Source organism: Sciurus vulgaris, assembly GCF_902686455.1.
Source record: "Sciurus vulgaris genome assembly, chromosome: 15".
NCBI lineage: Eukaryota > Metazoa > Chordata > Mammalia > Rodentia > Sciuridae > Sciurus > Sciurus vulgaris.
The window spans coordinates 45,451,551-45,475,227 of NC_136476.1; the positions used below are offsets into that span (position 1 = coordinate 45,451,551).

At 40.8% G+C, this 23,677-nt stretch overlaps 1 protein-coding gene across 2 annotated transcripts in view; it reads right to left on the minus strand.

Moving 5' to 3' along the window:
- Window positions 1–5,849: 5,849 nt before the first annotated feature.
- The window catches only part of MOB3B (MOB kinase activator 3B), a 187,057-nt gene continuing 169,229 nt past the window's right edge, over window positions 5,850–23,677 (minus strand). For both annotated transcript variants that reach the window (XM_079112367.1, XM_079112368.1), the window contains one exon: window positions 5,850–11,276. In XM_079112367.1, the coding sequence (XP_078968493.1) occupies window positions 11,247–11,276 (30 nt within the window). In that variant the 3' untranslated portion in view covers window positions 5,850–11,246. The remainder of the gene's footprint in view (window positions 11,277–23,677) is intronic.

The following is a 23,677-nucleotide window of genomic DNA, read 5'->3' on the forward strand; positions in this document are numbered from 1 at the left end:
ACAATCGGCGTGGCTCCAATGTACACTTTCTTCTTTGTTTACTGTACACACATTTCTGCAGCTCTAAGACACTCTGACTGTCCAATAATAAGTTTTAGTGAAATCCCTCTTTCACCCACCTTGCTGAGAAGCAGTACTCCTGCCGCTTGAATCCTTAGTCACAGAGAAATTGGGAATGCAGCCTTCCTCTGGCCCGCCATCTTGAATCTCCCCTAGTTCTTTCTAACACTCTGGAATCTATAAGCAGCAAGGATGTTTATTTTAAAATTACTCATCTTCCTGTCCTTTTTACAACAGGTGAGGGGCTTGAGTACCTTCCTATCACATTTCTCTATCCAAGAGACACCGAAGTCCTTTTGTAGTCACTTAGGAAAGGGAATTCAAATTCCAATTAAAAATCTCGAGACCAAAGGTATACCTTCTAATGAATGCAAACAGGACAGAGATATAATTGGTTTATGATTCTTAGGTACGTCTGGAGTTGGGAATTTTTTAGTAATATTTCCAACCTACGAGATCACAGGGTTTTTCTAAACTCATGGTCAAGATTATTTCCTGCCAGTGCTTATACTAACACTATACTTCATGCTATCTGTATACCCTCAGGAAGCTCATGCTGAAACTGGGACTGTACTACAAATTGTTCCTTGGAAGTGTGAGGTGAAGCTTGCTCTTTTAGTGAATTTTCTTTACTTTGGTTCAGCATTTGCTTATCTAATGATTTAATATATTGTGTATATATATGTGATTTTATGATATGATATATATATTGACTTAGATCATTATATATTATATTCTATCCTCTGTCTGTTCATCTCTTTATGAATGCTTCCTCCTCCAATGTTCTGTGGTTGAATCTTTGTGAATAACAATGGAGCCCTAGGAATGGAAGACATTCATATCATCACAGCATACTTATTTCATCCAGTCTTAAACCCTAGGCCTGTATTGCTTCCTGACGTATTAAAGATCTCCCAATGGAATGAGGAACCGGAGAACATTTATGGTCTGCATAATTTCCAGTGACCTCGAAGGAAGTTTGAGTGAATCAAATAGCTGCTGCTTTTAACGTGTGATGAATCCCTATTTGTTTCTAAAGTAAGTTAATAGAATATATGCAATAATAATCTTTCTGCCTCTCAGTTACATATTTCTGATGGTTCATGTACCCACATATATTATAGCTGAAGAAGTAATGTCAGTAAATTTCTTTAGTGGAAGAGGAAAATTAGCCAAAATTAAGTTTTCCAAATTATTGATTATCAAATATAATATCTCCTGCTTTGGGTATTTCTTTTTATTATTTTTAAAAGTCTACTTGGATTCCTGTGAGTGAAATGTATGTTTAACTTACATTTTAGAGCAAGGAGCAAGATCCAGAACTTTCTTATGTACCTTTCAAATTGTCATAGGAACACCTTGATATCACACCCTGGGAGATTCTTTATGGACTTTTTAGGTTGGTTTTCACCTCTTGCTCACCTGGGAAACCCTCTTTAGCCTCATCTTCCCCTCATATCACCTATGAACAAGTCATTCTGACCAACTTGGTTTCCCCATCAAATTCATTTTTCCAACTTATTTCTGATTCAGGGTGTCCTTTATAGACTTGAATACCTATCTTATGAAAAGAAGTACACTGTGATCTCAGATAGACTCATCATAGAAATGCCAATGCAACCATAGAGCATACGATCAGGAAAGAAACTGAAGACTGGATTTCTAATCTACATGGAGTGTGTGTCCAGAGGGGGGCTAATCTGAAAGAGTGTCCAGTGCTAAACGGGTGAAGACATCCCTCCCATGGCTAAGAATGTGGGTTCTAGAGCACATTGGCTGAATTAATTCTGCTTCATCACTTTCTTGATTCCGACCTTAGATGAATTACTTAATAACCTAAACTATAAGGTAAGGATATACAGGGAGAAGCAATTTCATGGCATTGCCACAGACATGTAAAATGCTTGGTGTGTACTTAGTTTGTAAAAAGCACTCAATAGCAGTTGATATATAACTTTTGATGTTAGCAGCATCAAATAAATGTTATCATTATTATATATTGTTTTGGATTGATCTTTCTCTAGTAGATCTTAATTAGGCATTTATGTCCCATGTAAATTTATTGATCTGTCAAATGTTTGTTGAGCATGTACTATGTGCCAGATTGTATTCCAGGTGACACATCTGTTAAGCAATATAGTGATTCCTGATGTCACGGAATTTATATCCTAGTGGAGGGAGATAGACAGTATACAACAAATCTAGTAAAGAAATAAATGATATAAGAGCTGTGGGGGAAAAAAGGAAGTACTGCAAAGAAAGGGGGATTGTAAGTGCTGGTGGGCAGGTGTGATCAGCCGAGTCGTCACCGAGAAAGTGACATCTCAGAGAGCTTGAAGGGGGGACGTTAGAGAAGGGGGCTTGGGGAAGAAATGTCCAGGGCAAGTGAGTGACCAGTGTGTGTGCCCAGCTTGACTGAAGCCAGTAAGGAGGGCTCAGGTTGAGGGAGTAAATAGGGAGAAGCTGGAGCCCAGGCTGAGTGACAGGGGTAGTTTGGAGGGGCTGCATTTGGATCCGCAGACAATGAAAAACTGTGGTCATCAGCTTTTGGTTTCTGTGATCAAAATACCTGACAGAGACATTTTCTATAAAAGTTTATTTTGGCTCCTAGTTTCAGAGGTTAAGTCCACAGTCAGCCAGGTCCGTCACTCTGGGCCTGGGCTAAGGTAGAACATCATGGCAGAAAGGCTGGTGGAGAAAAGCTGCCGAGTGTGGCAGCTAGAAAATAGAGGGTGTCGGGAGAAGCACCACAGGGAAGATGAACCCTTCCAGGGCACTTCCACAGTGACCCACCTCCTCCAGCCACACCCCACCTGCCTCCAGTTACCGTCAAGTCAGTCGATTTCAACCAGGATGGACTGGTTAGTTTACAGCCCTCACAGTCCAATTATTTTACCTCTGAATATTCCTGCACTAACACAGGAGCTTTAGGGGGGAGCACCTGTATCCAGAGAAGAATAGGAACTGAGTTCTTTATTTTCCAGCCAACTTGACCTTCTCCTACTAGACTTTATCCTGACTAAAAATCCTAAGCATCTTTTACCAAGGTTTTTACCTTCACACAAAGTCATGTGGACCAAATATCCCTGTTGCACCTTTATAAAATTATACTTCTGATTAAGATGGTCCTGAGTGAAGTTGGGTAAGGTGGCACACACTGTAATCCCATTGACTCAGGAGGCTGAGGAGGGAGGATCGAAAGTTCAAAGCTGGCCTCAGCAATTTAGTGAGACCCTGTCTAAAAATAAAAAAAATAAAAAGGGTTGGGATGTGGCTTAGTGGTTAAGCACCCCTGGGTTCAATCCCTGGTACCAAAAAACAAAACCAAAAAGACCCTAAATAAGATACTTAAGCTGTAGACAAATAAATCAGAATCTGTCAATTCACAGATGGCTTCTGCCATCTGTGAATATTGGCTAGTAAGCAGTTTTTAGCAACACAAAGACATATATCATATATTTCTTGAAAATGTATATATATCATTTTCCATTGCCAATCTGAAAATACGTGAGGACAGATCTTAATCATATGATGCCATTTACTCCAGAACAGATATTAAACTTAGTCTAATATAAAGTAATATAGCCTCAAACAAAATCAAAGTTTAATTAGTTTGGCTTCCTTATTCAGTTTCTTTTGGTACCAGAGATTGAAGTCAGGGGCACTCGACCACTGAGCTATATCCTCAGCCCCTTTTTGTATATAGAGGTAGGGCCTTACTAAGTTGCTGAGGCTGGCTTTGAACTTGTGATCCTTAGCCTCTTGAACTGCTGGGATTAGAGGCATTGGCCAAATGTGCTTGGCCTCATTTAGTTTTTAATCTATTAAATACTAGAAATTTTTGCTATTTTGGGGGTGGGCTACGACAGATACCAGGGATTGAACTCAGGCGCACTCGACCACTGAGCCACATCCCCAGCCTATTTTGTACTTTATTTAGAGACAGGGTCTCAATGATTTGCTTAGCACCTCACGTCTGCTGAGGCTGGCTTTGAACTCACAATTCTCTTTCCGAGGTGCTGGGATTACAGGCATGAGCCATGGTGCCTGGCTTTTTGCTTGGTTTTGTCTTCATGAAAACTCAATTAGATGATGAATGCTATATTAAAACAATGAGATTTTTTAGTTATTAACAGTAAAAGTAAACCTAGATAAACCATATAAATAACACTCCCATTGCTTTTCAATGACATTTATTTATCATTTTGGTCAATGAACTGAATAAGTTTATTTGAAAGTAGAGTTGAGGGTTGGAGTTATGGCTCAGTGGTAAAGCACTTGTCTATCATATCTGAGGCTCTGGGTTTGATTCTCAGCACCACATATAGATAAATCAATAAAATAAAGGTCAATCAACATCTAAAAAATATTTTAAAAAAGAGTTGAAGGTTAAAAACTGTATAATAAAGACTAGACAGGTTTAATTACCTCTTTAATTTCTATAAAGGAACTGAGTTTCTATGGAGTACTGATTTTTGTTGGGTGGTGGATTTAAGGCATCTGGTTTGAATTTATTTTCTTCTGTGACTTTTTCATTTGTCATTTTTAATACAATGTTATTCTAGGAAAAAATAAAGAATAAAGAATATAGAAGATATTCAATGGGGGTGAATTTGAAAATTAAGATGACAGTTTCCTGTGTGACCCTTGTAGACATGATGTAATGTGTTGTGCAACCTGATACGTACATAGGTGCAAAGAGAAACAGTAACTTCCAGTCAGCCTCACAGTGCAGCAGGGCTAAACTGAAGAGAACATATGCTATCTCAGTGATTCAGCCACTTCTCGGCCAGTTTCTGCCATGAGTAACAAAGCTTGGTATTGCCAAATCTGGCTTTATGTGGAGAAACCCACATTTCTGAATTTTTATGTGTCAAATTTCCCAATTTTTAAATGGCAACAAATTTAAAAAGAAAAACAGAAAGTCTCTCTGGAACAATACTGTGCAGTACACTTGTCAGCCACATTCAGTCTACCTTTGTTCTACCTGGGTCCACATTCAGGCTGTGTAACTGAGAAGCAGAAATACCTTGTAGCATTGATGGGATTCCAAAGCCTCATTCCCCACTGCTCTGTGTCTAGAAATCAACTTGTTACTTCATTTAATTTTATCTAGCAGAATAGCTTTTATCAGATACAGCGTTCCAGTATTACTATTAGCAACAGTGGATCTTACTGGAGTCACCCATAATTATTACAATAATTAAGTATACTATTAATATAGCAATGTGTAGAATTTATATATACTACCATCTTTTCAAATATGTTGCTTTATTCTCCTAAAATAAGTCATGTATGAACAAATCTATAACCCCAGTGTGCAGGTCAGACCCGAGGCATGGAGCAATTAAACTACCTAAAAAAAATAAGTAAAATAGTGGCCAACCAGAGATTAAAACCAGAGTTTATGTACTCTGGTCAATTAACTTTTTCTATGATCTAGTTTTATTATCTCTATATATCAGGTATATCATCAAATTAATATTAAAACCTACTACAAGAAAAAAGTATGTTTAACACTAATCTGTTGAGAAACTAAACTGTATGCTTGATGCCCTCTTGGAAAATTCTGTAATAGGATAAAGGAACTTCTAAATACAAATATGTGCATATGTGCATGTGTGTTTTCAAATGAATTTTGAATTATCTTTTATAGAATTTATACTTGTCCTTTTATTTATCTATTCCAGGACAATTTTAAGATGAAGAAATTAAATAAAATAAATATTAATTAAATATTATTAAATAAAATAAAGAAATAAATGAAGCATTAAAATAGGCAGACCAGATGATGGTTACATGTCTTTTATTTGTGACATTTGAATTTCCAAGCCCACAAAGGACTGATTTCATAAATATCCTTTAGTTTTATTTTGCTTTCTAGTTGATTTAATTGTTAGTCTATTTTTCTTATAGCCAAACCCTTAATTTAATCACAAGTGAAACTAAAAATATAGTCAACACTTTTTCCAGATGTATGTAAAAAAGATACAAGAAAACTCTGGACTCAGAACACAAGAAGCTAGTATGACAGCTTAATTGTTTGATTAGAAATGGACTTTTCCCTCTATGTTATACAAATCCTTATACAATGTCACTGAAAATTCTTACCCAGAATTAATACCTGCCCAGAGGGAAATCGGTTTTATAAGAGTGTTTTGCCGATATATTTTTTAAAGCAGGAAAGCAATCATTATTTCAAAACACACTTTGTTTGGCTAATTCTAGGAATCACCAGTTTCTTCAAAGACCAAAGTGATCAGAGCAAGAGGGAAATGGTATTACACAGATCACATCTCCATTTCCCTTTAGTGATTGTGCCTTTTTACCCATGTCTTAAAGACATGGCCTTACTTTTCCTACGATATTTTTTTCTTACAGTGTGATATTCATGGGGTATGGAAGGTTAGAGACCATAGAAAGTGATATGCTCCCACCACTGATAGATTGGCGTAAACCAACATAAAAAGATGAATGGAACTCTATTCTAGTTCCTTAATGTTTTCCCAATTAAAGAAGTGTTTGGAAACAACAACCAAACCTGCACAGTGTAATCTAATGAGCTGTTAAAGGTAGGAAGAAAGGAAATTCAGGGAAGCTAACAAAAATGGTTGAACAGAATACAGTGAAGAGTACTGTATGGATGATTAAAATATAAAAAACATTCTGTAAGTGTATAGAAAGCAAGTCACAACTTAGCAAAGACACAACAGGGCTTCTTGAAGGCAGGAACTAATTTCTTATTAGGTCGGTGGTTGGTGGTATTCATAATGCAGACGTAGGGAGAGCTTTGGGAAGTTTCCAGTTGAACTACAGAAATGGTTAGCAACAGGTCAGCCAAGAAGGTGCTGTTGTTGGGAAAACTCTAAAGGAAACAAAACTGAAGGACCATGGGAACAATCCTGAAAAACTACATAAATGTGAAAATGCAGTTCTCTTTATTAAATAATTACTTATACTGCACTGTCTCTGGACTTTTTAAAGGCAGGACACAAAAGATGTGCTGAAACTCAGAGTACTTTGCTGGAATCAAAGTGGAAGAATTTCAGATATTGTGAAGTTTCAGTAGGGTCTGCCAGAGGATGCTGCAGAATTTCTATGCCTGGAGATCTGTGAGAGGAGAATAGATTTTTTACTTGGAATGTCACTGACATGGCCTGAGAGACATGGCCTTGGAGATAGAAGGGATAGATTAAGACATCCCTCAAAGTTCCTCCCATTCGTCTGACTCTGAGACTCTAGGTTCTGAGAAATGAGAAAACACTCAGGGAAGAAAAAATTGGCAATCTAAGGAGCAAGAATGACTCTAGACCAGCATTTCTTAATCTACTTATTTTTTTTTTCATTATTTTTCCATTGAGGAGACTTTGTAGGCATTTTATTCCTAGTCATGTCCTCCCAACCCCTTATTCCATCCCTTATAAGATTTTAGTTCTACATAAATACTTTGTATTTGATTATGTGCTATGGTCCTTTTGAAACCTATAACGTATTGTAATATCTAAGATTCTCCATCCAAAAAACATTTTTAAATCACTCTCAACAAGAAGGTTCTCTATGAATAAACTATGGACCCGAGTGGGAAGTCACTAAGGATAGGAGGAAAAACAATGTTACATATATTTCAATTCTGGCTTTGGGACCATGCAAATTCTCATTAGCCAGCATGCCCGTGTATCACCCACACAGGAAATTGTCAATGCTTCTCTTCCTACTGTTGAATGGAAAGGCATGAATCCTTTACCACTGGTATACCATTTAACTGCAGTGGGTACTATCTTTGGGGATCATGGACCCTGGTAGTTAAGAAGTGGATGTTTACATGTATCACCTCACAGCTATAGAAACTAGGCTTAGTGAATTGCAGAGCTTAATAATGAACTGTGGAAATTGATGATGATTGGACCAGGCAGATAGCAACTTCATCTACCAATCAATATTATGAAAAGAGGTGATTAGACATGATTTGACATGCTTCTTGATGTGATGTAATAGGAAGAAGCATGACTTATATAGTATTCTTGCAAAAAAAGAAGTTTAACTTAAATTTCATGAGGAAATAATCAGGAAACCAACCAATAAAATAAAATCCTCCAGATTGTGGGACATTCCACAAGTAAACAGGCCTGAACTCTTTAATTATGTCAGTCAGCTGGGTACAGTGGTGCATGCCTGAAATCCCAGCAAGTTGCAAGGCCAGCATCAGCACTTTAGCGAGAACCTGTCTCAACATAAAAAAAAAATTAAAATATGGACTGAGAATGTCATTCAGTGGTGAAGTGTCCCTGGGTTCAATCCCCAGTAGGAAAATGAATAATAATAATAATAATAACAATGATGATGTGATGAACTGATGGACACACCACACCATACACACATACCACACCGCAGGGCCCCACAAACATACCTCACCACACATACACACAAAAGGGAAACTCTAGTCCATTACAGGATACTAAAGAGAAAGACAATGAAAGGCAATGCTTGATTCTTGATTGGATCCTGGATTTAAAAAAAATAAACTATAAAGAATATTTTGAGATGGTTGAAGAATTTTGAATAGGAATTATACCATAGATATATACTGTGTTGGTGTTCAGTTTTTTGGAGGTGATAATGACATTGAAGATGGTCAGGACAAGGTTCATATTAATAGGAGGAGCATGATGAAGTATCTTAAGTTTCATGATGTCTACATTTTATTTTCAAATGATTCAGCACTCAGAACATGTATTTATAGTAAGAAGGAAAATGTTGCAAATTGCTAATTGATGCACTTAAAAGTATAAGGATGCTTATGATAATCTTTTAACTTTTGAAATTTTCGCTCCCCCTGCTCCCATCCAAATGGGAAAAGGAGGAGAAGGGACCAGGTTAAGAGAAAAAAGCAGGGTTGCAATCTCTCACCCAGAGGAATGGAGACAACCAGGGGCTGCCAGAAGCTTAGATTCGCCATTTACAGTAAGAGATTCATGGAAGATGAAATCAGTCCAAAGAGTTAAAAATTGTCAATGAAGACTTTCCTTAGAATTTGCCAAACAAAGTTCTGTGGGAATAGGAACACCCTGTAATTAAAAAATACAAGAGCAGTTTTCCAGAATTTATTCTAGAAGAGTTGATTAGTGCAATTAGCAATATAGCCATGAGGAGAATGTTCCAAGAAGTTCAAACAATATTTGGATGTTTAAATTGAGTTATTTCATAGTTAGTAGACAACAACCTTAAAATATTAATGACAAACGTCTTCAGATTCTAGCCTTCCACTTGATTAAGCATCATTGAAATGCAGGAACATATTCAACTTTCTAAATACAAACATCCTACGATTCCATGGCACAGAGCTACAAAGATCTCAAGGGCACGGGCTCCACTCTGTCATTTCTCGGTCCCACCATCCTGCATTCCTGTGTGGTATTGTGTATTGCACAGATCAGGACTTAGGGACTCTTGTTTCTCTGTATCCTTAAGACAGTTTTTTTTTTTTTTTTTCTTTTCTTTCCAGCCAAAAGTGATGTTGAGAAAAATTTTTGCCTATCTTGGCCTGTCAAAATTACTTAAGATAAAAAAGAAAGTTTATCGTTGACCAGCGTGAACAACACGGAGAGAGGTAGCCGCGTTTGGGTTCCATAAGACAATGTTTATAAGATAGGAAGCAAGGGTCTGTCCGCATGGTTGGGTCAGTGTAGAAGGCCACTGTGCATAGTCAGCCCTTTCTTGGTTTGGACAGAGATTTCATGTCCTCCAGACTTTTACAGCAGCCACAAATGATGTTAACACATTATGTATAATAAAAGAATACCAGAGTTGTTCATTTGTCTTTTAATCATTATTATATTAAATGTGCTAATACATTCTTATCTACTTCCCTCCACCAACAGATATTTTTTTAAACTCAAATATTCCTGGAAGTATTATTACCCCTTTATCACAGGCTGGGCTGACAGGACCACAGGTTTGTGAATGAATCAGAGACGTCGACATTTCATCAATTACAACTATGTTAGGTTTCAAAGGCAGGACGCAGTGCAGAATGCATCATTCTGATCACCTACTGGAAGAGAAAAATTGGAAAGGATGGAAGAAGGAAGTTATCTCCAGCTCTACTGCCACCTTGAAAACTGGGCACAGTCCAGAAACTAATTTTGTGCCATAATTCAACATGGCAAATGAGGGCAGAGTGTGGAAGAAGGAGAGGCAAGTAGTTGGGTTTCAAGCTCAGAGGGCCAGTGAGGAAGGTTACAAGTCAACAGACTGGGTGTATCATTGACATTCACCAAATAGCCAATGGTCCAGCCAGGACTCCCTGCTCTTTAAAGAACAAACACCGCACTAATGTGGCTCAGGGATCTTACTGACCATTCTTGGTCATTTGTAACTTTCTTTTATTTCTCTCTTCTGGGAAACAGGAAAATATCAACAGAAGAGTCAAGGACTGATGGTGGTTGTAAAAAAAATGTACATTCTGATCCGGGCAAACTGGTAACTTGTTAGCTTTCTGCTAGTGGCCAGACTCTTCCCCAGAGTTAGCGTGTGAAGACCCTGTTTGTAGCAGAGACAAGCCAGGCCATGGAGTGGTCCCTGATATAACTGCTTCTTAGGGAAATGGCATGGATGCTGACAAATGGGCTTCAGATGTCCCAGCTCCACAGCCCTGCACAATTTTAAACCACAGGATCAGCATGGGAGCTTTCGGAGACCCCAAAGGAAGGTTTCTTATAGAAAAACTTGCTGTGTGTCCAAAGTTCCAAAATTCACTCGGTACTTAGAAAACAAATGACAGAAAAGTAGGCCAGCTGACAAGACAGCTCAGTGGAAAGGTACAAACAAACATCTCAGTCTCAAAACCTGAATTCCAGTAAAGCTTAGGCGGCAGGTCACAGGCAGAACCATGACGCGCACGGAAGTTCGGGGGCCCCTCCTGGACATTTCCTGAGCCGGAAGGGTCAAGGGCTGGTCCTTCTTTCATATTGTGGTCTTCTGATCCACAGGTCTGGGCTAGCAGCACTCAGAGGGTTAAGAGCACATGAAGTGAGTGGGGAACGTGTCTCTGGGGGGTCACTGCTCGACTCCACCTCTCCTGCTCCTGGAAGTAGGTGCATCGTTTCAGCCAGGGAGCTCTGCCTTCTGTCCACGGAGAGCTCCAGGAGGAAACAGCTTTCCTTTCTTCCAAAGGTTGAGATGGAGCCTTAGTGACACATCCTGCTCGTCATCTCTTTCTGGAAAGTAAAGAGAGAAGGACGGTTAGATGAAACTATAAGCAGAGTAATGATGTGATGAAGGATTCTGAAGATATTCTCAGGACCTGCAGACCCTTGAAACCAAAGGTTGCAAGTGTAGCCCATGAAAAGGGTTCAGCACGAGGATGTGTTCTGTTCAGACCGCAGGTTTATTGATTTGATTTTTTAAATTTTGTTTAAAAAGTTTTACTATCTTGCCAAAAGTCCAAGTTGCTTGCTTTTTCTGAAAAATTGGAGTTGAAGAAGGGCTGTCCTCTTTGGACAGAGAAAATATTCTCCAGACTGTCCCAGTCCCCACCACTCCGGGTTGTCTCCCCATGGGAAGCCAAGCATCACTTGCCAACCAATATGAAAACTGGATTTGGACTGCTATTCTTAGGGAACAACTTCTCTTTAGCTAAATTTCAATCCAAGATGGGAGAATGGAGAATAATTTCAATATGTATAAGTCAAGAAAAAAGCGGGAGAGAGGACATTCTTCATGGAAATGAAGACTATACCAAAATGTCTGACATCATGTGCTTGGCTCACGTGGGCAGTCACAGATCCCACATGTGCCGTCCTTCTATTCCTCTGGGACTCTGCACGGGCTGAGTTCCTTGCCTATGGCCCGTTCCTTCCACATCACGCCTACCCCCTCCTCACTTGGCTAATTGCCATTCATCTCCCCAACTCAGAAAAGAGGACTCCCACCTGCCGAGAGGCCTTCTGGCACCTTATCCAACCACAGTGGAGATGTCCGCTCCCCTCTACCTATGCACACCTGGTCCTAGCATTGGGTGTACTGGTTGGGAACTTTGTGAGCGTGTATGGTTGCTGGGCACATCTGTTGGCCCCACTGGACTGCAAGTTACTAAGTGGCAGGAAGAGGAAACACTCCTCAGATCAGTCCATGTGCTTTCACCTTTGTATCCCCCATCCTTAGCACTATGCTGGGCAAAGGCTAGGGACCCCTCTTTCATCTCCAAGGACAGTGTGAGAAGCAAGCTGAAAATGAGCTCTGTGCCATTCAGCATTCTGGGAGGACAAGGACAACGTCATTTTAATTAGATGAATGAGTTGCTTCCAAGTTGCATCTCCTGCAAAACTGACTGCAGCTGCTACATCTTTTACAAGCTGACCTGGGCCACCTTGGCTTACAAAACAGGCAACCTCTGAGTCAAAAGAGCTGGACATGGAAGGGCCCACGTGCTGAGAGTCTTTATATTCTCAAGCCATACAAATGTGATGGTTAAAGAAATAACATACAGTGCAGTATCAAGGCACTTTTGCATTCCTGTAATATTATTAAATATAGATAACTACATACAAATGCATATATTGAAAAATTAAACAACCATTTATTTATACATATTACTTATGCTGTGTAGATGCCTGGGAGACAAGACTGCTCTGCTCATGTAGCTGCCATCTATGGAGGAGAAAGAGGAGTGGATCACAAGCCAAAGCACCATGACATCAATGCAAGAATTTACCAGAGGAGGGGCTCGGAGGTATGGGGCAACCAAGCTCACCTGCATTTCAGTCCCATTTCTGCCACATGCTGCCCACCTGTGTGATCTCCCCAAACCTGCAGATCTTAACTGAAATGCCCTGTTTTAGACACATCTTCCCAAAGCCCAGAGACGGGGCATATTCCCCCTTCCACCTTTCCATAGCATTCTTCTTCACCATTGGACTCATCTATTGTTTCCCTTCCTCCTCCTGGATTCATCCCTAGTAGGCTCCTGTAGGATCTGAGAGAGAAGGCTGTGCCCATTGTTTGTGGTTGCATTCAGAGCCTGGCAATCAGTGTTTGTTTGATCAAGGAGTGAACAGGTCTTCTGTGTCCTCATCTGTAATGCAGAGAGTGATACGGACTTGAAAAGGTCACAGCAAGGTCAAATGTATTAACAAATGCATGGGCTCCATATACCTTAATTCTTTTTCTGATCTCTTCCTACAGAAAGACATGGTTCAGAGGCACAAACATGGTGGCAGTCCTTTCTTGCTGTGGGGAGGAGTCCTTGGAGGACTTCTCTGATGACCCACTGAGATGGATCCAAACTTTAGGAGGGAGAAAACTGACCAGTGGGGATGGAGAGGTGAGACCTGACGAGGGATCTGGTGCTGCTATGGCTGGAGCAGAGGGAGTCATGACCATAGCAAGATGTGGACAGGTAAGTGCACAACTGTGCAAAAAAAAGGGACCCATGTGTCTGGTGTGAGGAATAGAAATAAACCATGACAACTTTGCAGCAAATTTGCTGTGCCTTTTGCAAAGGCTCTTGTGTTTTCCATTAACTTTTTTTTTTTTTTTTTTTTTTTTTAAAGACAGGGCCTTTCTAAGTTGCTGAGGCTATCCTCAAACTTGTGATCCTCCTGCCTCAGCCTCCCAAATTGTTGGAATTACAGGCATGGGCCACTTGACTTGAGAATGGGTTAACTTTTGATGACAGATGGGAAAAATAATGTGGGAATGCAACAAGGGTATGTGTGTATATTTGAGAGAAAAAGAGCATATATGGGATGGACACAATTTTAGTTTTATAATAAATACTGTAGTTATTTGCAGTGGATTAGCATGTTCAGAAAGAAAGGAATGAGCATTTGTTAAATACCTATAAAGTGCCAGATGCTTTTGGGTGGTTATGTCTATGCATCTGTATAACTCTAAGAATGAATTACGATCTTCATTTGGCAGAAGAGTCCTGATCTCTGGGCAGAATGATTTGCTTACAGTAAACAGGAAAATTGCTGAGCATAAACAGGAGTAGTTGTGTCCATTAAACAGAGGTGCCTGTGTATCAGTGTCTGCTGCTCTACAGGTGTCACATCACATAACCCTGACCCTGAAACAATAAAGATGTGCCAACTCTATGACCTTATGAGGAGACAAGTTCAGGGAAGGAGAGTAATTTATCAAAGTCACACAGAATGTGGCAGGTGTGGGATTTAAATTTCAGCCTATCTGGCTGCAAAGGCAAGCTCTTTTCTCTACACCATGCAGTTTTAGTTTAAAGTTTCTCAGATGTTCTTATAAATATGCATTCAAGTGCTATCCACGTATAAGTTAATTATAGAAAGCTGTAAATCATTCCTGAATTTTCAAGATGCCAGAGACATTTTTTCCTCCACCTGGACTTTTGCCAATTTGAATTGTAAATTGCAATGAATAAATACTAAAACAATTGTACCACTGAAAGAGTATGGACACTAAAAATATGGAAGGGCTAAAAAAAAAAAAAGGTGGGCGAGGGTGAACAGTTTCAGAGAGGATATAGATTTATCCAAGGTCACTGAGTTAGTTTGTGAAAGGCTAGGACTGGGGATTGCCTCACAGTGTGCTGCCTCAACATGCAGGGGAGACGGCCGTTAAATTTTACAGGGAAAGAATGGTGAAATGGCAGATCGGCAACTTGACGTTTCAATTGGATCCGCCCTTCAACAATCTACAAGCCTCATAGTCGTATTCTAGCACTTGTCCACTGGGTGGCGCCAATCCGCCGCTTAAGGAAAGCCAGTCTGCGGTGTGGGGCGGCGCGGGGGCGGGGAAACCAGCGTCTTCCCCTTCAGAGCCCTCCCGCAGGCTTCCAGCGGGGCCAGACACATTCCTTCCTCAAGGGGACAGTAGTTCAAAAACTTTTAAGTAGGACGCTAAGACGACGTTGCCATTGTAGGAGTCACTGAATGCCAGAGGCAGATCAACTGAAAGAACTCCAAAAGGTGCTTAAAACGGCTGCCGCGGCCGTGATGAGGCTTTTCGGAGAAATGTTCATAGATCCTTACTCCACTTGTAGATCAAGATTTTTTTTCTTTTTAAACACTGGACTTTAAAAAAAAAAAAAAATGTGTTCCTAACAGAAGGAGTAAAGCAGAGACTTGGTTGTGCCACACAGTATGGTCTGTACCTGGTTCTCCACTGCCAACAGTCCCACACCTTGCAGATTGACACACGCTGCTGGGAGCCAGGGCCCTTCTCCCTCTGCTCACCTGCTAATCCCCACCACCCCGGCCGGGCCGGCTGGGTTTCCGGAGGTCTCTAAGAGGCTGGGGTCTAGCAGTTTCTCGGAGGCTGTTTCTTCTCCCTGGTAAATGCTTTCTGCTTTTGTATGCCTGGCAAATGTTCGCATCCTTCAAGTTTCAACTTCAGCTCCCAGACAGCAATTAACGCCTTCTTTTGTGGGTTACCCCATGGTGTTGCTCACATGCTTTACATCACTTTCTACCAGAGTGGAGAAGTCAGTTCATTTTTGCCTCAGCCCTAAAAGTCTCTTAAAACTTTGTTGCATATTAATGTATGATGAGGGCTAATTCTTTTCAAGTCACAGGTAGTATATATAGTTCGATCCACTTATTTTGTTTTCTGTCTAAATGTAATGATGCATGTTTTCTATTTCTGGTTTTTTGTTTTGTGGTCTCTGACTTTTTATTAATACTCATAATTTTTTTTCAAAAAAAAATTAGAGAGAAACAAAAAGGGAAGTAGGTGGAGACTCCAGATTGAAATCATATTTGGTTTAAGAAATGAAGTTACAATGACCTTTGCCTAGCTTTTGTGGGGATGCAGGGTAGAGGAAGAACGCCTATGGTTGCATGAGATATTCAACTTCTTCAATCTATAGAAGCTCTTTTTAAATTGAAACTGTTCTCCATTTGTTAGCCATTTCAAGAAGTCTTGATATCCACAGACCAAAACTTCCAGGAACTCTATGAGTCAGCTGCTACTCTTATCGCTCACCCACTTTTTTTTTTTTTTTTCCAATTTTAATTTATTTTTATTGTAAACAAATGGGATACATGTTGTTTCTTGGAGTAACAGCATATCATTTGCATAATCATACATTTACAAAGGGTAATGATGTTTGATTCATTCTGTTATTTTTTCCTTACCCCCCACCCCTCCCTCGTTTCCCTCTATACAGTCCCTCCTTCCTCCATTCTTGCCTCCCTCCAACCCTCCATTATGTGTCATCATCCACTCATCAGCAAGATCATTCGTCCTTTGCTTTTTTGAGATTGGCTTATTTCACTTAGCATGATATTCTCCAATTTCATCCATTTGCCTGCAAATGCCATAATTTTATTATTCTTTATAGCTGAGTAATATTCCATTCTATATATATACCACAGTTTCTTTACCCATTCATCAATTGAAGGACATCTAGGTTGGTTCCACAGTCTGGCTATTGTGAATTGAGCAGCTATGAACATTGTCGTGGCTGTATCGCTGTAGTATACTGATTTTAAGTCCTTTGGGTATAGGCCAAGGAGTGGGATAGCTGGGTCAAATGGTGGTTCCATTCCAAGTTTTCTAAGGAATCTCCATACTGCTTTCCAGAGTGGCTGCACTAATTTGCAGCCCCACCAATAATGTATGACTGTACCTTTTTCCCCACATCCTCGCCAACACCTATTGTTGCTTGTATTCTTGATAATCACCATTCTAATTGGGGTGAGATGGAATCTTAGTGCAGTTTTGATTTGCATTTCTCTTATTACTAAAGATGGTGAACATTTTTTCATGTTTGTTGATTGCTTGTAGATCTTCTGTGAAGTGTCTGTTCATATATTAGCCCATTTTTTGATTGCGTTATTTGTATTCTTCATGTAGAGTTTTTTGAGTTCTTTATATATTCTGGAAATTAGTGCTCTATCTGAAGTATGAAGATTTTCTCCCACTCTGTAGGCTCTCTCTTTGCATTGTTTGATAGTTTCCTTTACTGAGAGAAAGCTATTTAGTTTGAATCTATCCCAGTTGTTGATTCTTGCTTTTATTTCTTGTGCTATGGGAGTCCTGTTAAGGAAGTCTGATCCTAAGCCAACAAGTTGAAGATTTAGACCTACTTTTTCTTCTATAAAATGCAGGGTCTCTGGTCTGATATCAAGGTCCTTGATCCATTGTGAGTTGAGTTTTGTGCAGGGTGAGAGATAGAGGTTTAGTTTCATTCTGTTGCATATGGATTTCCGGTTTTCCCAGCACCATTTGTTGAAGAGGCTATCTTTTCTCCATTGCATATTTTTGGCACCTTTGTCTAGTATGAGAAAATTGTATTTATTTGGGTTTGTGTCCGTGTCCTCTATTCTGTACCATTGATCTACCTGTCTATTTTGGTGCCAATACCATGCCGTTTTTGTTACTATTGCTTTGCAGTATAGTTGAAGGTCTGGTATTGCGATACCCCCTGCTTCGCTCTTTCTGCTAAGGATTGCTTTAGCTATTCTGGGTTTCTTATTCTTCCAGATGAATTTCCTGATTGCTTGCTCTATTTCTGTAAGGTACATCATTGGGATTTTAATTGGAATTGCACTGAATCTGTATAGCACTTTTGGTAGTATGGCCATTTTGACAATATTAATTCTGCCTATCCAAGAACATGGGAGATCTTTCCATCTTCTAAGGTCTTCCTCAATTTCTTTCTTCAATGTTTTGAAGTTTTCATTGTAGAGATCTTTTCCCTCTTTGGTTAGATTGATTCCCAAGTATTTTATTTTTTTTTGAGGCTATTGCAAATGGAGTTGTTTTCCTCATTTCCTTTTCAGCTGTTTCATCACTTGCATATAAAAATGCTTTAGATTTATGCATGTTGATTTCATAGCCTGCTAATTTGCTGAATTCATTGATGAGGTCTAGAAGTTTTCTGGAGGAGTTTTTTGGATCCTCTAAATATAGAATCATGTCATCAGCAAATAGTGACAGCTTAAGTTCCTCTTTTCCTATTCGTATCCCTTTAATTTCTTTAGTCTGCCTAATTGCTCTGGCTAGAGTTTTGAGGACAATGTTGAATAGAAGTGGTGAAAGAGGACATCCCTGTCTTGTTCCTGTTTTTAAAGGGAATGGTTTCAGTTTTTCTCCATTAAGAATGATGTTGGCCATGGGCTTAGCATAAATAGCTTTTACAATGTTCAGATATGTTCCTACTATCCCTATTTTTCTAGTGTTTTGAGCATGAAGGGGTGTTGCATTTTGTTGAACGCTTTTTCTGCGTCAATTGAAATAACCATATGATTCTTATCCTTAAGTCTACTGACATGATGGATTATATTTATTGATTTACGGATGTTAAACCATCCTTGCATTCCAGGGATGAACCTCACTTGATCGTGGTGCATGATCTTCTTAATATGTTTTTTGGATACAGTTTGCTGATATTTTGTTAAGGATCTTTGCATCTATATTCATCAAGGATATTGGTCTAAAATTTTCTTTCCTTGATGTGTCTTTTCCTGGTTTGGGTATGAGGGTGATATTAGCTTCATAGAATGAGTTTGGTAGGGTACCCTCTTTTTCTATATCCTGGAATACTTTGAGAAGTATTGGAATGAGTTCTTCCTTGAAGGTCTTGAAGAACTCGGCTGAGAATCCGTCTGGTCCTGGGCTTTTCTTGGATGGTAGATTTTTAATGGCTTCTTCTATTTCATTGTTTGATATTGATCTGTTTAAATCGTGTATGTCCTCCTGGTTCAGTTTGGGAGGAGCATATGTCTCTAGAAATTTGTCAATGTCTTCAGTAGTTTCTATTTTGTTGGAATACAGATTTTCAAAGTAGCTTCTCATGTTCTGTATCTCAGTGGTGTCTGACATGATATTTCCTTTTTCATCATGAATTTTAGTACTTTTGAGTTTTCTCTCTCCTTCTTTTGTTAGTGTGGCTAAGAGTTTGTCTCTTTTGTATACTTTCTCAAAGAACCAACTTTTTGTTTTGTCAATTTTTTGAATTGTTTCTTTGTTTCAATTTCATTGATCTCAGCTCTGATTTTAATTATTTCCTGTCTTCTACTACTTTTGCTGTTTTTCTGTTCTTTTTCTAGGGCTTTGAGCTGTAATGTTAGGTCATTTAGTTGTTGACTTTTCATTCTTTTCTGGAATGCGCTCCATGCAATGAATTTCCCTCTTAGTACCGCTTTCATAGTGTCCCAGAGATTTTGATATGTTGTATCATTGTTCTCATTGACCTCATTTTTTTATCTCCTCCCTGATGTTTTCTGTTATCCATGTTTCATTCAATAGCATATTATTTAGTCTCCAGGTGTTGGAGTAATTTCTGTTTTTTATTTTGTCATTGATTTCTACTCTCAGTCCATTATGATCTGATAGAACACAAGGCAGTAGCTCTATTTTTTTTTTTTTGCATTTCCTAAGGGCTGCTTTGTGGCATAACATATGGTCTATTTGCTCACCCACTTTTTTAACTGGTTCATGGAGGACAGGGAATAGTCAAAAGAAATACAATCACTTATGCTAGATCACATGAACAATTTCTGACCCAGTCAAGACTCCCAAGAAACCAACTCCAATTCCTATTTTACAGCACTATGTCATTGCACATTTTAGCAGTCTAATTTTTATGTGAAATATACATAGAAAGAGATATTTACTAGGTGTTGGTCATCATGCCAGCATAGCAATTTCAAGGCTGACTTTAAGCATCATGAAACAGGCTCTGAAAAACTGACATCACCATAGTAGTTGCAAAGACCACTGCTCAGGCAGGGAGGAAACAAGCACATCATCCAGTCCAACACCTTCGCTTGGGAGATGTGGAAACTCAGACCGTCAGAGAGCAAGTGTCCTCCCCACTCTGTTGATCTGGAAGAGGCAACCTGTGTCAAGGGTTCCTCAGACCAAGCTTGGTCTGCGCCAGGTACAACCCCCGACACAGGATGGTGACCTTTACCCAACAGAGCTGTCAGGGCTCTCTGCGACTTGCCTGTGAAGTCCCACCTGCAGCGTACCCTGTGTTTCCTGAGCTGGACTCCTCACGCCCAGCCTCACCCCGTACTACCCATGGCTCCTCCCCTCCTGGTGCCCCCACAGCCATTCCCATACACATGCTTTCGCTGGCGCCTTTTCCCAGAACACCCTTCTCCCAACTCCATCACCTTTCAGTGCCTTCAGTCAGTTGTCACCTCCTCAGAGACATCCCCTACCTTGCCCCAGCCCTCTTCTGCCAGAGGTCTCAGGTGCTCCTTTTCCAGTTTCGTTTCCTGCTTGTAGCACCTTCCAGATCATTCCGTGGCTCATTTATTACATTCCTGGTTCTAGCATGAGACTACTCTTGAAGAGATCAATCATACCTCATTTTCGTTTGAACCTTGGCAAAGCACACATCACGTGCTTTGAAAATATTCATTAGACTAAAATCCAATGAAAAGCAATAATTAGAACTAATCAAGGAATGTGAGAAGTGGGGGTGGGGGGGCATGCACTGACGACCTCCCATGGTGGAGGCATCTACACTTAACTCTGTGCACTTCTTTCTCATCCTACCGTGAAGCTCACTTACAGATTTCCCAATTTACAGATGAGGAGTCAGAGGCTCAGAGAATTGGAGTATTGAGTAACTTTCCCAAGTTCACCTAGCTAGTAAGTACAAGAATAAGGATGTGAACCCAGGTTTGGTTGACTCCAAAACAAGCAAAAAAAAAAATATATATATATACATATATACATATATATATATCATATATATGTGTGTGTGTGTATATATATGTATGTGTGTGTGTATTTGTGTATATGTGTGTGTGTATATGTGTGTGTGTGTGTGTTTATATGTATAGATAGATAGATACATCAGGAATAGAAGTGCAGCAACAACAGCATCTTGCGACCCATGTCTTCTTTACTCACCAAGTTTCTACTAATTGTGAGAAACAAGGAGAAAATGAATAGTCCAATAAAGAAGCAGGTGAGGAAGGAAGAAGTCAAGGAGACAAAAGGAAAGTGAGTGTCAAAGGGTCAGCACAGGTAGAGAAGCTTTGTGACCTTTATGTAATTGAGCCCCTCCCCTCATTAGCAGTCATTAAAAATTTCATAGCTTAAAAGAGGTAGTGAGAAGTATACAACAGAGTGCTAGACTTGGGTCTAATAGAGAAGCAAATTGCCTCTCAGCTAATAGGACGCACAGGACGCACATTCTCTCTGCATGTGAATTTCTATTTCAGAGTAAAATGACACAGAAAGCAGGACAGCCTCATTGCCCTGAGCACTTCCTAAAAAGGGTTTCATCAACACATTGTGAAGGCCATGCGAAAGGCTGGCTGCTGAAAAACAACGGAAGGAGTCCCCGAGGACAAGCAGTGGAGGGTGTTGCTTCTCTCGCCCACCAGGCAGCAGTACAGCCTCTGGGGACCCGTCCCGGCCACCATGCTAGAGTTTGGCTCCCTCTCTTCTCCTCTACTCTCCTCAGGCCCAGGCTCCACTCCGGGAGAGGTGAATCTGGAAAGGGCTTGACCAGAAGTGAAGGCTGGACATTTCTGCTGGGGTGGGGTGTTGGTGACACCACAACTCTATAACTGGGAAGGTCCAGCCCTCTGAAGCAGAGGCCAGGTCAGAAAGATGGTGTGAGGTGGTGACTTTCACCTCACATTCCATTTCTTACAGACTTAAAACTCTCTGATTGTGTCCGTATTATATCCTTTGTTTCTTTCATTCTAAACTTTTTTTCCCCTCTCCCAAAAGTGTGTGGACTGAAAATGTTGGTCACCTCAAAAAGATCCCAGTTTCCTCATGCCCCCCCTTCCCTCCTTCATTCCAAAGAGCTGTGCGGGTGAGATCCATGCCAGGGTTTCACCCCGTTCTCCCTGCCTGCAGGGCCCTTGCTCCTGCCAACATCCGTCTCCCTCAGGCCAGGTTTCTAGACTCAAAGTTACACGGGTATTTTGCTCTTTCCATGTCTCCAGATTTCATCCCTTGTAGCAAAAGCAAGTCCCTTTGGACCGGGCAGTGCCCTTGGAGGAATGATGAGGAGGAGAACTAAGAATTGTGGACTGGAGTCAGCGAGGGATGCGGTGGGATAATTCCTGTCAGCAGACAGCGGCAAGGATCAGGGAGGTTCCGTCAGCCATCGCTGATGGCAAGGGTACCCCAGCAGAGGGCCAGCATGGTCTCAGGGGCTGTAAAGTCAGAAGTACCTAAGGCGCTGGATCATAAAAATACAAATCAACTGTTTTCTCTTCCTCTAGCTGAAGGACTCAGAAGTTCCCATGATAATGCGCCGCCATGTAATGATGCCAGCCTGTGGCCCAAGTGGAGAAGACTAGTCTCTAAAGCCTGTTGGTATCTTCAACAGCGCTGCCTAGGAAGGTGAGGCCGAAGATACAAAGAGGCTTAAACTGGTCCTTACCTCTCCATCTCTTCCCAGATAAAGTACCAGCAACTTCATGTGAACTTCATGACTTCAGGGTCTGCTTCCCTCCCACTGGCAGCCCAGCACCCATCTGGCTTCTGAAAATGTTCCTGTACCTCTCTGCATGGAGTGGCCAGAACACTCTAGCTCGTACTTTCATGTCTATGAAGCCAACTAGCAATTCCAAGGAAGGGCACAGACACCAGTGTGAGGAAAGAGAAAGAAAAGCCCAGTAGCTGGTTACTAGGAACATGGTCTGACAACCAGCCCTCCCTCAGACAGGGACACAGTGCATGGCAAGGGAGATCCAGGACAGATGTCAGGCTGTTTGCTGCAGGGAAATCCCTAGAAAAACAAAAAAGAAGGAAAAAAGAAAAACAAACAAGTAAAATATACAACATCCCATACAACTCTTTGGCCAGTTCCCCGTGGGGAAGCGGGAACTGTTGAAGGTAGAGTTGGTTTGAGCAGCGCTCTCATGGCCTCGGGGCCAGGGAAGCTTTGTCACAGGGTCACAGCTGTCCAAATTGGGCTGACTTTCACTTTCTGTGGTGAGGTTTTCTCCTCTCACTTTCTAAAATCTAAATGGCTTCATGTACCAGAGGTGGTAACGTTGGCCTTTTCCCAGATACCGTGACAATTCCAGAGCGGGGATCTTCCCACCCCAGCTCTTGTGGATGGGCAGGTGGGGCCTCCTGGGCAGGACCTTCTAAGGAGCCCTCAGTTCCATCTGGGCAGTGTGAGGATGCAACCTGGGCTACTCAGAGTGGCCTCTTGGAACCTTCCAAGCTGCTTTCCAGGATCCTGTGGGGGGAATGCTGCAGGTGGGGAGCTCTGTGAGCCTCCAGGGAGAATCTTCACGTTCCGCCCTTGTCCTGGACTTGCAGCTTTTCACTGTGGCCCTGGGGGCCTCTGAGGCAAGGAGCATCTAGCTCCTCTGCAGTGGTCAAGAGGGCAGGGCTTCCCAGCTGGAAGCTTCTGTTCAGAGGAGGCCAAACTGACCAGAGAATAAAGAGCACATTCCTTGGGCAAAGGTCAGGCACGAGGCCTAAACGTTATTTACAAAAGTATTTTTGTCATGCAGTTGCCTGTTTGACAGGAACTGAGAAAGAATTACAGTAGAAGACTGGCAGTAGTGACCCTAGGTTTTTGTTGGAACGAGGCTTTATGCTACGTGTGTGTGTGTGTGTGTGTGTGTGTGTGTCCATTTAAACAGTTGGATATGTGGGTAGATAGATGACTGAATAAAGTAGTAGCAGGCCACAGGAGAGT